This window comes from Pseudophryne corroboree, chromosome 7, assembly GCF_028390025.1.
Source record: "Pseudophryne corroboree isolate aPseCor3 chromosome 7, aPseCor3.hap2, whole genome shotgun sequence".
Lineage (NCBI taxonomy): Eukaryota > Metazoa > Chordata > Amphibia > Anura > Myobatrachidae > Pseudophryne > Pseudophryne corroboree.
Window position 1 is genome coordinate 336,763,418 of NC_086450.1, and position 14,167 is coordinate 336,777,584.

At 43.1% G+C, this 14,167-nt stretch overlaps 1 protein-coding gene across 2 annotated transcripts in view; it reads left to right on the top strand.

Annotated features, from left to right (window-relative positions):
- The window catches only part of LOC134945223 (multidrug resistance-associated protein 1-like), a 337,654-nt gene that overhangs the window by 187,318 nt on the left and 136,169 nt on the right, over positions 1-14,167 (top strand). For both annotated transcript variants that reach the window (XM_063934380.1, XM_063934379.1), the window contains exons 13-15: positions 4,550-4,753; positions 5,517-5,663; positions 5,754-5,841. In XM_063934380.1, the coding sequence (XP_063790450.1) occupies positions 4,550-4,753; positions 5,517-5,663; positions 5,754-5,841 (439 nt within the window). The remainder of the gene's footprint in view (positions 1-4,549; positions 4,754-5,516; positions 5,664-5,753; positions 5,842-14,167) is intronic.

The following is a 14,167-nucleotide window of genomic DNA, read 5'->3' on the forward strand; positions in this document are numbered from 1 at the left end:
AGCGCTGGGGTGGCTTGGTCGGATTCCCTGACTGAAAATATTGATACCCTTGACAGGGACAGTATTTTATTGACTATAGAGCATTTAAAGGATGCATTTCTATATATGCGAGATGCACAGAGGGATATTTGCACTCTGGCATCAAGAGAAAGTGCGATGTCCATATCTGCCAGAAGATGTTTATGGACACGACAGTGGTCAGGTGATGCAGATTCCAAACGGCACATGGAAGTATTGCCGTATAAAGGGGAGGAGTTATTTGGGGTCGGTCCATCGGACCTGGTGGCCACGGCAACAGCTGGAAAATCCACCTTTTTTACCCCAAGTCACATCTCAGCAGAAAAAGACACCGTCTTTTCAGCCTCAGTCCTTTCGTCCCCATAAGGGCAAGCGGGCAAAAGGCCAGTCATATCTGCCCAGGGATAGAGGAAAGGGAAGAAGACTGCAGCAGGCAGCCCATTCCCAGGAACAGAAGCCCTCCACCGCTTCTGCCAAGTCCTCAGCATGACGCTGGGGCCGTACAAGCGGACTCAGGTGCGGTGGGGGGTCGTCTCAAGAGTTTCAGCACGCAGTGGCCTCACTCGCAAGTGGACCCCTGGATCCTACAAGTAGTATCCCAGGGGTACAGATTGGAAATTCGAGACGTCTCCCCCTCGCAGGTTCCTGAAGTCTGCTTTACCAACGTCTCCCTCCGACAGGGAGGCAGTATTGGAAACAATTCACAAGCTGTATTCCCAGCAGGTGATAATCAAAGTACCCCTCCTACAACAAGGAAAGGGGTATTATTCCACACTATATTGTGGTACTGAAGCCAGACGGCTCGGTGAGACCTATTCTAAATCTGAAATATTTGAACACTTACATACAAAGGTTCAAATCAAGATGGAGTCACTCAGAGCAGTGATAGCGAACCAGGAAGAAGGGGACTATATGGTGTCCCTGGACATCAGGGATGCTTACCTCCATGTCCCAATTTGCCCTTCTCACCAAGGGTACCTCAGGTTCGTGGTACAGAACTGTCACTATCAGTTTCAGACGCTGCCGTTTGGATTGTCCACGGCACCCCGGGTCTTTACCAAGGTAATGGCCGAAATGATGATTCTTCTTCAAAGAAAATGGACGATCTCCTGATAAGGGCAAGGTCCAGAGAACAGTTGTAGGTCGGAGTAGCACTATCTCAAGTAGTTCTACGACAGCACGGGTGGATTCTAAATATTCCAAAATCGCAGCTGTTTCCGACGACACGTCTGCTTGTTCCTAGGGATGATTCTGGACACAGTCCAGAAAAGGGTGTTTCTCCCGGAGAAAAAAGCCAGGGAGTTATCCGAGCTAGTCAGGAACCTCCTAAAACCAGGAAAAGTGTCAGTGCATCATTGCACAAGGGTCCTGGGAAAAATGGTGGCTTCTTACGAAGCGATTCCATTCGGCAGATTTCACGCAAGAACTTTTCAGTGGGATCTGCTGGAAAAATGGTCCGGATCGCATCTTCAGATGCATCAGCGGATAACCCTGTCTCCAAGGACAAGGGTGTTTCTTCTGCGGTGGCTGCAGAGTGCTCATCTACTAAAGGGCCGCAGATTCGGCATTCAGGACTGGGTCCTGGTAACCACGGATGCCAGCCTGAGAGGCTGGGGAGCAGTCACACAGGGAAAAAATTTCCAGGGAGTGTGATCAAGTCTGGAGACTTCTCTCCACATAAATATACTGGAGCTAAGGACAATTTACAATGCTCTAAGCTTAGCAAGACCTCTGCTTCAAGGTCAGCCGGTATTGATCCAGTGGGACAACATCACGGCAGTCGCCCACGTAAACAGACAGGGCGGCACAAGAAGCAGGAGGGCAATGGCAGAAACTGCAAGGATTCTTCGCTGGGCGGAAAATCATGTGATAGCACTGTCAGCAGTGTTCATTCCGGGAGTGGACAACTGGGAAGCAGACTTCCTCAGCAGGCACGACCTCCACCCGGGAGAGTGGGGACTTCATCGGGAAGTCTTCCACATGATTGTGAACCGTTGGGAAAGACCAAAGGTGGACATGATGGCGTCCCGCCTGAACAAAAAACTGGACAGGTATTGCGCCAGGTCAAGAGACCCTCAGGCAATAGCTGTGGACGTTCTGGTAACATCGTGGGTGTACCAGTCGGTGTATGTGTTCCCTCCTCTGCTTCTCATACCCAAGGTACTGAGAATTATAAGACGTAGAGGAGTAAGAACTATACTCGTGGCTCCGGATTGGCCAAGAAGGACTTGGTACCCGGAACTTCAAGAAATGCTCACAGAGGACTCATGGCCTCTGCCGCTAAGAAGGGACTTGCTTCAGCAAGTACCATGTCTGTTCCAAGAATTACCGCGGCTGCGTTTGACGGCATGGCGGTGGAACGCCGGATCCTAAGGGAAAAAGGCATTCCGGAAGAGGTCATTCCTACCCTGGTCAAAGCCAGGAAGGAGGTGACCGCACAACATTATCACCACATGTGGCGAAAATATGTTGCGTGGTGTGAGGCCAGGAAGGCCCCACGAAGAAATTTCAACTCGGTCGATTCCTACATTTCCTGCAAACAGGAGTGTCTATGGGCCTCAAATTGGGGTCCATTAAGGTTCAAATTTCGGCCCTGTCAATTTTCTTCCAGAAAGAATTGGCTTCAGTTCCTGAAGTCCAGAAGTTTGTCAAGGGAGTACTGCATATACAACCCCCTTTTGTGCCTCCAGTGGCACTGTTGGATCTCAACGTAGTTCTGGGATTCCTCAAATCACATTGGTTTAAACCGCTCAAATCTGTGGATTTGAAATATCTCACATGAAAAGTGACCATGCTGTTGGCCCTGGCCTCGGCCAGGCAAGTGTCAGAATTGGCGGCTTTGTCTCACAAAGCCCATATCTGATTGTCCATTCGGACAGGGCAGAGCTGCGGACTCGTCCCCAGTTTCTCCCTAAGGTGGTGTCAGCGTTTCACCTGCACCAGCTTATTGTGGTACCTGCGGCTACTAGGGACTTGGAGGATTCCAAGTTGCTAGATGTTGTCAGGGCCCTGAAAATATAGGTTTCCAGGACGGCTGGAGTCAGGAAAACTGACTTGCTGTTATCCTGTAGGCACCCAAAAAACTGGGTGCTCTTGCTTCTAAGCAGACGATTGCTAGTTGGATGTGTAGTACAATTCAGCTTGCACATTCTGTGGCAGGCCTGCCACAGCCAAAATATGTAAATGCCCATTCCACAAGGAAGGTGGGCTCATCTTGGGCGGCTGCCCGAGGGGTCTCGGCTTTACAACTTTGCCGAGCTGCTACTTGGTCAGGGGCACACCCTGGCTGAGGAGGACCTGGAGTTCTCTCATTCGGTGCTGCAGAGTCATCCGCACTCTCCCGCCCGTTTGGGAGCTTTGGTATAATCCCCATGGTCCTGACGGAGTCCCCAGCATCCACTTAGGACGTCAGAGAAAATAAGAATTTACTTACCGATAATTCTATTTCTCGTAGTCCGTAGTGGATGCTGGGCGCCCATCCCAAGTGCGGATTGTCTGCATTACTTGTACATAGTTATTGTTACAAAAATCGGGTTATTATTGTTGTGAGCCATCTTTTCAGAGGCTCCGCTGTTATCATGCTGTTAACTGGGTTCAGATCACAGGTTGTACAGTGTGATTGGTGTGGCTGGTATGAGTCTTACCCGGGATTCAAAATCCTTCCTTATTGTGTACGCTCGTCCGGGCACAGTATCCTAACTGAGGCTTGGAGGAGGGTCATAGGGGGAGGAGCCAGTGCACACCACCAGATCCTAAAGCTTTTACTTTTGTGCCCTGTCTCCTGCGGAGCCGCTATTCCCCATGGTCCTGACGGAGTCCCCAGCATCCACTACGGACTACGAGAAATAGAATTATCGGTAAGTAAATTCTTATTTTTTTTATCATATTGTTTTATGTATACGTATTAGTTTTTTTATTAATAATAACATTTATTTATAAAGTCCTGCATAAGTCGCAGCGCTCTACACTTGGCAACAAAAACAGTGTAATATGATTCAGTTCAGTTACTTCCGAAGGGATGTACAGTAAAAATATATTTATTCATTTAACAAGAAAGATAATTGTTTTTCATCACATTTTTGTGTTTTCAAATCCCATTTAGTGAGTAAAGCATTAATCCATCTATCAAGTATTGGTTGAGACCTAGGGGTATATTTACCAAATTTCGATTTTGATAAATTTCAAATAGATCCAAATCGATGTTTTACTTCCAGGGCTAAAACACACATTAACTAACACTTAACTAACACTTAAAAATGAATAAAAAAATGTATTTGTTAGTAAATGTGCGTTTCAGCCTCAATAACCCAACATCGATTGAGATCGATATTCATCAATTTGAAATAGATAAAATTCGACCAAAGATCGACTTTTTAGTAAATAAGTGCTATTCCCAGAATCAAAGTCTAATACCACATTGAAAATCGAATCCTCAGTACATCTCAGCTCCGATGAACCATTGTTTTGTATTCATCTGCATTTTTGTCAACTCCTAAATGACCTCATGCAACTACTGTATTTCTTTCTGCAGGAAGAACAGATGAAACAGAAGGATAGTCGATTAAAACTAATTACTGAGATCCTTCAGGGTATAAAGGTCCTGAAGCTGTACGCCTGGGAAAATGCTTTCATGAAGAAAGTCCAAGACTTCAGGATGATGGAGCTGAAAGCGGTGAAAAAGATCGCACTCATGTTTTCTGGAGCTCTAGCGTTGTTTGTGGCTTCCCCTTTCTGGGTAAATAGGAATAGGCATAGCGTTCATGACCTAAAATTACATTAATCTAAATGTAATACATAATGGCAAAAAAGTGTTTTGTTGAAAAAGACCAGGGGCTAAATGTAATAGGGTCCGATTTGCTGGAGGTGCTGGACTTAGGGTTAGAATGCCCTTATTCTTAAAATGTAAAGTTTTATTAGTATTTGTCAAAGATTACACAGACAACCAACCTGTTTTTTCCTCTTAAATGATTGCCGCTTTAAAAATACGGGCGTACTCGCCCGAAGTTCCACACCTCTGACAACTCGGACCCTGTTACATTCAACCCCCCCCCCCCCCCCCCCAACCTACATAAATATATATTTTTGTCTGTGGATGTAATATTATGATATGTTAGATGAATCAGGTCTTTCCTTTCTTTTACGCTTTCATAATTGCTTGTATTGTGTCCATGTTTCACAGTTTGATTGTGTGGGTTAGATCAGTTCCTTACCTTTATACAGTATTTTTATGTAATATATTTTTATTCTAAGCTCAGTAGATAGTGAAAAGCAGACAAAAATAATTAATATGAAATACGTTTATTTTAGTACATACTGGACTATTAGGTCTAGAGTCGACTACATATGAGACAAAATAGTGTTTGCTGTTATTTTTCCATAGATGTTTATAGGGTGGTTGGAAGCATGCACTCAGGACTAGATAATTGAACAAGTCTTTGGGACGATCAGACTAATTTAAACACTATTGCTTGGTTGTTTTTATTTGTTTGAACAATTAGGTTTCTCTCACTATGTTCGGAGTCTTCCTGGCAGTGGATAAGAATAATGTTCTGGATGCTCAGAAAGCTTTTGTCACCATAATATTGCTAAACATTCTCAGGATCCCTTTGCGTATGTTCCCGCATGCCATTAGCCTTGTTGTACAGGTACTGATGCCACTACATGTCTAGTATGCGTGTCTGCCTATTTATTGCTAACGTACCTGTGTGTCACCATTTGTTTATTTTGTGTTTAAGTCATTGGTTTCCCTGAAACGATTGGCCAAATTTTTCTCAGAAGAAGAACTGGAACCTGGAAACGTGGAAACATTAGATACTTCTAGCAGTATGTATCCAGTCTAGAGTATCTCATTCTTGAATCTGCTAATAGATGGTAATGTAGGATATATATCCAACGCTGCTGTGTCCCTGTGATTGTAAAACTTGTAGATTTATTTTCTGTAACGTCCATGGGGTATAGATGGGGTCCACATACTCTTATGCACCCAGTTTATGTTCTCAGTAATAATAATACAATTAATATGATTCACTTAGTGGGAAAAGGGACTTTTAGTTCAGTTGATTGTTAGTGGCACCTGTTGGAAATCATTGGAACAGGGTGGCAAACTGACAGGTCAAGATTCATAAAGAACAGTAGAACCAACCTTTTCATGTGACCTACCTGCTGACTTTCAGCCAATCCAAACATTCAGCCAATCCAAAGATCCATGCTGCTGAGCAATGCATTGGTCAGAAATATCTGTTACTGCTTTTAATAATACTAATTGCAAGCTCATTTAAAGCAACATTGTAACTTGGGTACTGCTACTGTTATTTCTGCAGCGGGGTACACTGTGTTCCACAGGGAATACATTGGGGTGTAGAGATGGATCTTGATCCAGAGGCACCAACAGGCTAAAGCTTTAGACTGTCCCAGAATGCATTGCGGGGCCTCCTCTATAACCCCCGCCTCCAGGCACTGTGAGCTCAGTTTTAGAGTTGGTGCCTGCATGAAGCAGGTCACTTAACAGGGGGGGCTGCGCTAGGCAGTCCTGAAAAAGCTTTTTAGAAAAATTCAAGGGCTGCAGCACTTCATATGTCAGTGTGACATACTGTGCTGCGGCTCCATCACCTCCCCAACGGCGTTGCATACTCCCGCTGGCTCTGTTCCTGGGTACTTGTGGCGGAGGCACTCCGGTTCCTAGGCACACCACCACAGACGCTCTCCCGGATCGCGTGGCTTCTACTAAGGGAGGAGGTAAGAGGGTTCCCCAGGTGGGACCCGCCATTAAATCGCATTCCGGACGCGGTTTAAGGAGACGAACTGCGAGGCTGCCGTTGAAACTGTGACAGAGTAGGGACCCCACTATATCCAACAGGGCATGGGAGCACAGGTCGAATAGTAAAATATCCACTTTAATAAGGCTCCATAGTACCCGGTGGTGAGGACCAGGGGAAAAGGCGCTTAACCTGTTGCCCCTCCTCTAGCTCTGGGCGCCATCTACTGCTGCTGTTTTCGCACTGGAGCTGCCTCACTCTCTCCCTCACTCCCTGACTCAGACGCTGGGCGACATTTTCTAAAATAGATTCGACTGGTCTCGGGGGCTGCAGGGCAAGGTCTCCTTTGTAAACCCGCCTGTACATCAGCACCGTGGTTTAACAAACGCTTAAGTATTCAACATGTATATAATAAGACAGCGTTAGATAAGAACAAGTGTACCTGTGCCAGAATATATTGTACGAGTATTCTTATATATACATCCGGTTCAGACCACGCATTGTGTTTTATATATATATATATATATATATATATATATATGTAAAAAATAGAGTGCAAAAGAGCGCCTAATAGTGTTATGTATTACAATAATTTTGTGTAACCAGTATACCCTGTGAGGTGTGTAGTATGCAAGTTAAGAAAGGACAACTTAGCTTCCTTGAGGACAGCTTCGATCAGATGACACTTGAGAGCATGTAAATTGGAAAACAAAAAGCAGACATGGTGTGTACTGTTTTCATGAAATTTAAAAAGCACGCAGAGCTCTAAAATTAGGAACCTTGCTGGTCCCATTAACCATACAAGAGCTTAACAATTTAAAACGTAAACACAGTTTAATACAAAAAGTCCTGATGCAAATGCAGGTAGCAGACGTACAAGATAAAAACAAATAGCTTATCTGTCCACAATTGGAAGTATCGGGTGAGCAGCAAATCCCAGTCCCGTAAACATAAGTTAAAATAAGATCCTGAAGCAAATGCAGGTAGCACACGTACAAGATAAAAACATGAAAACGGCTTATCTGTCCGCTGTTGGAAGTATCGGGTGAGCAGCAAGTCCCAGTCCCAATGCATTTCATCCTATAGCAGAGGACTTTATCAAGGGGATGCATAGTGGGAGCAATGCAGGATATTTATGGTACTAGTAATTGATCACATGACAAACAGGAAGTGAAACATCACTTCCTGTGAACATTGGAATAAATATTCATATGTTTAACAAACAGTAAATAAAATGTCTATGTGTAAGTATGAAGACATCACATATTAACATTAAAATGTTAAGTAAATGAAAGTGAGATGAATTGGAGTCTGGAAGCGGTTCAGAAGCGGCCATGGACCACATGATGAAACGCATACGCGTCACTTCCGCCCGGCGCTGGAGAGAGTGGTAGCGCGGCTTTCGGCAGTGACACGCAGTGTGAAACGCACTTGCGTCACTTCCGAAGGGCGCTGGGGGAAGCGGTGGTGTGAATCTTAGCGGCGGCACACAGTGTGGAACGCAGTTCCGATATACGGATGACAGTAACAACCATCACTTCCGGTCCGGCTTACTGGAGAGAGTTCACAATGAGATAGAGGACGTCTGGGACTATTTCCGGGGTTTTGACACGCACTGCCATCTTCTTTAGCCTTCTCCTGGCTATTTCCTGCTTTTAGCAGCGCAATGGAACGCACGGCCATTTTTAAAAAAGTCTCTAATCATGTGAACTGATATAAAATCTAAAAAGAGGAATAAATGAGGGACCTTTAGGTTTAAAAACATATAATTAGGAAGATGGTTAGATGCTAGTAGCAAAAGAATATATATAAAGATGTATTAAGAATTTTTAAGAGTCTTAAAAATACTGAGAGTTAAATATAATGAGACAGTGTTGATCTCAAATAGGTGAATTAGAGTTGAATATAAACAAAGTATTTTACGTGAAAGAGGTATTTTTCGTGAATAAAAATGTTGAGCTATTTTATAATGTGACTGTTAAAGTGCAATAGAAGTGATGGGTGAAGAAATATAATATGATATTAAATTATGGAAAAAATATGTTTAGGGATATTTATAGAGGATTATAAAAAAGGTGCAATCTCAAATCCTTCGTTGAATCCAGACGGTGCAAGTGTCTTTAATTCAAAAATCCAGAACATTTCCCTCCTGGAAAGTTTGTTCAAAATATCTCCGCCTCTTTCTCCAAGGTTGACAATTTCGATACCTTTGAAGGTCATTTCTTCAGGGTTTGAGCTGTGAAATTCATGAAAATGCCTGTATATTGCGTGTGTGGTTATTTTGTTTTTAATGTTCCTTGTGTGTTCCTGAATGCGTAGCTTGAGTACTCTTTGTCTTGCCGACGTACTTCAGTCCGCATGTACATTCCAAGAGGTAGACGACCATTGTGGAGTTACAGTTTATAAAGTGGTTAATAGTGTATTCCCGAGAATTGTCACTGTTGAAGAACTTTTTTCGGTTTCGATGCACCAATTTACAAATATTGCAGCTCCCGCATTTGAAGCAGCCCTGGCATAATTTTGTCTGGTTAGATGTAGTAGACTTCAAAAGACTAGGTGCTAAGATATCTTTCAGGGTACTTGTTTTTCTGTACACAATCTGGGGTCGAGGAGCTAGGACTTCTCTTAGACCTGGGTACATCATTAAAATGTTCCAGTGTTTATTAAGAGACTGGCGGATGTGTTTTTCATGACAACTATAGGTTGTGATGAATGGAGCTGTGAACCTTCTTTCCGTCCCTTCTGCTTCTTTACCACTTGAAGGTCCAGGTTCAGTCCTGGCTTTAACAAGAGCTTTTTCAATAACTTCCTCGGGATATTCTCTTTCCTTGAATCGTTCAGCGTAAATTTTCAGTTGTGTATCCTGGTCCTCTTTCAAACTACAATTTCTTTGAACACGATGAAATTGGGAGTAGGGGATGTTGGTTTTCCAGCTTTGTTGATGGCAGCTCTTGAAGTGTAAATAGCTGTTAGTGTCAACCTTTTTGATGTAGTTGCAGGTGATGATTTTGGATTCCTTAGAGGAAAGTGTCAGGTCAAGAAACTCTATTTGTACATGTTTCTCTGTAAATTCAAGGTTAAATTGGTACAGTGAAATGTTCTGGAAGAATTCCAAAAAGGATGACTCAGTCCCGTCCCATATAATGATGATGTCATCTATATATCTTTTATATAGTACCAGTTGACTGAGAAAAAAATTGTTGGAATATATATGTTCTTCTTCCCAGCTCCCCATCAGTAAGTTCGCAAAACTTGGGGCAAATATTGTCCCCATAGCTGTACCGCATGTTTGCAAAAAAAAAAGGGGAGTCTTGAAACTTAAAGTAGTTATGGCTTAGAATAAACCTTATGAAATCACATATAGTTTCTTTGCGTACCGGTGTTACTTCTGTATCTCTATCAAGAAAATTTTTGCATGCTGAGACTCCGATGTCATGGATGATACAAGTGTACAAGCTCTCGACATCAATTGTAACCCACCAATAAGTCTCTTTCCATGTGCCATCTTTGAGGGAGTTTAGTACACATTTGGTGTCCTTAAGGTAAGATGGTAATTTGGTCACATATTTGCTTAAGAATACATCTATGTATTCGGATAGATGAGATGTTAGTCAATTCCTGCGATGATTGGTCTCCCAGGAGGGTTTTGGAGGTTCTTGTGTATTTTTACGAGAAAATAGAATATTGGAATGACTGGAGATGATGTCATAAGGAACGGATATTCGTCTTTATCCAATACATGGCAGCGTAAATAGTGCACCAACATGATTCTTAATTCATCTGTATATTGTGCAGTGGGGTCATGTTGAAGTTTCCTATAGGAGTTGGTATTACTAAGAAGACGTGATGCCTCTTTGACATAGTTTGATCTATCCAAGATCGCTACTCCTCCCCCCTTGTCGGCTTGTTTGATGACGATCTCCGGGTTGTTCTGAAGTTCTTTCAAAGTTTGTAACTCCTTGTTCTTCAGGTTGCTCGATTTAATTGGTGACAAATCTTGATCACAAAGATCTTTCTTGACCAAATCATGGAAAACTGTTATGTGGTGTCCTTTGGATTCCAACGGATAGTATTTGGATTTTCTCTTCAGCCCTGAGACTCTGGATAAGGTGGTTTCTGTGTTTTTTTTGGCAAAATGTCTTTTCAATGCGAGAATCCTTGTGAATTTATTGAGATCAATAAACGTGTTGAATTTGTTCATTTGATTGCTTGGTGCAAACTTCAGGCCCTTACTTAAAAGTAGGGTCTCAGACTGAGTTAAATGATGTTTAGAAAGGTTGAATATACTGTTTGAACTGGCATCTAAACTGGCTGATATCTTCTTTTCGCGTTTTGTCCGCCCTCCGCCCGAGTACCTCTTCTTCTTGGAATGTTCTTTTTGCTGGTGGAGATTTCTTGAACCGTTCCCTGAAGAATGTTTTCCTTTGAGATTAGAGGTGCTCTCTGTGGGGGTCTGGGGATAAAAAAATCAGAGTCACTGTTGGATTCTTGTCTCTGTAGGGCGGAGAATCTTTTGTTCGTGGTGAATCTTCCTAGACGTGGTGTATACGTAGTTGGCTGTGGTGCCGGATAATTTCTCCTTTGGTACGGTTGACGTGGTGTGTTTTTCCAACCTCTATTTCTGGGGTCTTGATAGACAGGAATACTCGAGGTGTGGCGTGTTTGAAATCTACTCCAATTTTTCACTTTATTAGTGAGGTAATCCTGCTTGTCCGTTGGAACTTTTTCTCTTTCCCTTGAATTACTTCTTCTTCAATCCGTTCAATCTTCTTGGTTAGTGTTAGGTCGTTTGCTTTAAAAATCTCATTACCTTGGTGGGGCAATAACAGACTTTCTTTAGTTTTCAGGTCTTCTTCGATTTTCCGAAGTGTTTTGGTTTTTTCGGTGATGATCAATTTCATTAGATTCACGGAGCATTCATGTAGGATCTTATCCCAACTGGCAATGAATTCTTGGTCTTCCACCCCAAATGTGGGGTTCTTAAGGATTCATAATCCTGGGATCCTATTAGCAGTTAGGTAATGTTCAAGTCCCTTTATTTCCCACCATGTTTTGATCTCTTTTGTTAGAAGTCTCTCCGTATCCCAGAAAAGTGCATCTAGGTCATCAGTCTGCGGGGTGGTCTGTGATGTGGTATGGTTGTCTTCATTGAAAACTTTCTGACAATGATCATTTCTTTTGTCTAGACCTCTATGTCTAAACATTATGATTGGTGTCTAGGGATAGCTGGCAGCTACGCAATAGTAATTTTAAATAGAGAAATAGTGGAGAGTAGCGCCTAGGACAGTCCTAATTCAGACACACAGATAAAGTATTATAAGATATATCTATCTAAAATATTAATACACACCCCATCGATTAATGGGTGGCATCTCATGCCCAGTAAATGGGAAAAATATGTAAAAAAAAGAGTGCGAAAGAGCGCCTAATAGTGTTATATATTAGAATAATTTTGTGTAACCAGTTCACCCTGTGAGGTGTGTAGTATGCAAGTTAAGAAAGGACAACTTAGTTTTCTTGAGGACAGCTTCGATCAGGTGACACTTTAGAGCATGTAAATTAGAAAACAAAAAGCAGACATGGTGTGTACTGTTTTCATGAAATTTAAAAAGCACGCAGAGCTCTAAAATTAGGAACCTTGCTGGTCCCAGTAACCATACAAGAGCTTAACAATTTAAAACGTAAACACAGTTTAATACAAAAAGTCCTGACGCAAATGCAGGTAGCACACGTACAAGATAAAAACGGCTTATCTGTCCACTGTTGGAAGTATCGGGTGAGCAACAAGTCCCAGTCCCAACGTGTTTCGTCCTATAGCAGAGGACTTCATCAAGGGGATGCATAGTGGGAGCAATGCAGGATTTCTCTGGCTGGGTCCACAGGTTATCCACAGGATAACATTGGGATATGCCGGAGCGACAGCGGAAATGGCACCAAACTGTCACAAGCTTTCTGGCCTCCCAGGATGCATCGGGGCTTCACCATATAATCCTGCCCACTGACTCAGTCAAATCAGTTTTTTGTCTGGTGCGGCAGGAACCGGACCATGGTCACAGGGCTGCTGTTAATATAGCAGCCTGAAGCTTTTATTATGTTATTTTTATAGTCTTACTATGGGTTTTTTCAGCGACTTTTCTTAACAGCGTCTTAAACGCATACGGGAAAGAGTCGCTCCAACAACTCCCTACTGGGTCGCAACAACGCTTACCTTCGCGGTACAGTGCTGTCTCGACGGTCGTCTGTGTCGGATGTTCTAGCAGGTCCAGCAGACGTAACCAGGCTGTGGCCAGAGCATGGGGGGAAGGTAAGTCTATGGATTTCCTCTTACTAGGGGGGTCCGGACACAGCTACACTTTATTGGTGGAGACTACAAACAGCGTGTTGATGCGCCGAACACTCTCTGGTGCGACAGCGCTACGCTCTAGGGATCATAGGCGCCAGGACTAGGTTGAGGCCGCGATCCTTAAAGTTTAAGTCAACGGGGGGAATCAGACGCTCTCCTGGCCGCCCCTCCCCGAAGTTCATGACCAGTTTCCGCGCGTCTCCCGTCCATGAAATGAATGACCTCACTTCCGTCTCAGACGCTACCACGAGGGTGCTCGGTCGCAGCTTAGACGCTGCGGTTGTGTACACTAGAGATTGCCGGACCGAGTCGCAGGCCTTAGCGTCTTCATACACGTGGCATTTCACTGAGCGTCCGTGTTTGTTAGTGAGCGTCCGTGTCTTGCATCAGTTATCAAAACAGCAGTGTACACCAGTAGCGTCTGAATCCACTCAGCGTCTTGCGAGCGTATTTGTTTGGATATGGAAGTGTGGTGAGTCTCCCTGTATCCCGCTCTATGGAGGAAGGGTAAACAGTACTAAAAATTCTCTCTACTTGTTAGTATGAATTGTTAATTTTAGTACATATTGCATATGAGACCTGTATATTACAGGTTGAGTATCCCATATCCAAATATCCGAAATACGGAATATTCCGAAATACGGACTTTTTTGAGCGAGAGTGAGATAGTGAAACTTTTGTTTTCTAATGGCTCAATGTACACAAACTTTGTTTAAAACACACAGTTATTAAAAATATTGTATTAAATGACCTTCAGACTGTGTATATAAGGTGTATATGAAATATAAATGAATTGTGTGAATGTAGACACACTTTGTTTAATGCACAAAGTTATAAAAAATATTGGCTAAAATTACCTTCAGGCTGTGTGTATAAGGTGTATATGAAACACAAATGCATTCTGTACTTAGATTTAGGTCCCATCACCATGATATCTCATTATGGTATGCAATTATTCCAAAATACGGAAAAATCCCATATCCAAAATACCTTTGGTCCCAAGCATTTTGGATAAGGGATACTCAACCTGTACTGTTGTTTCTGCATGTCA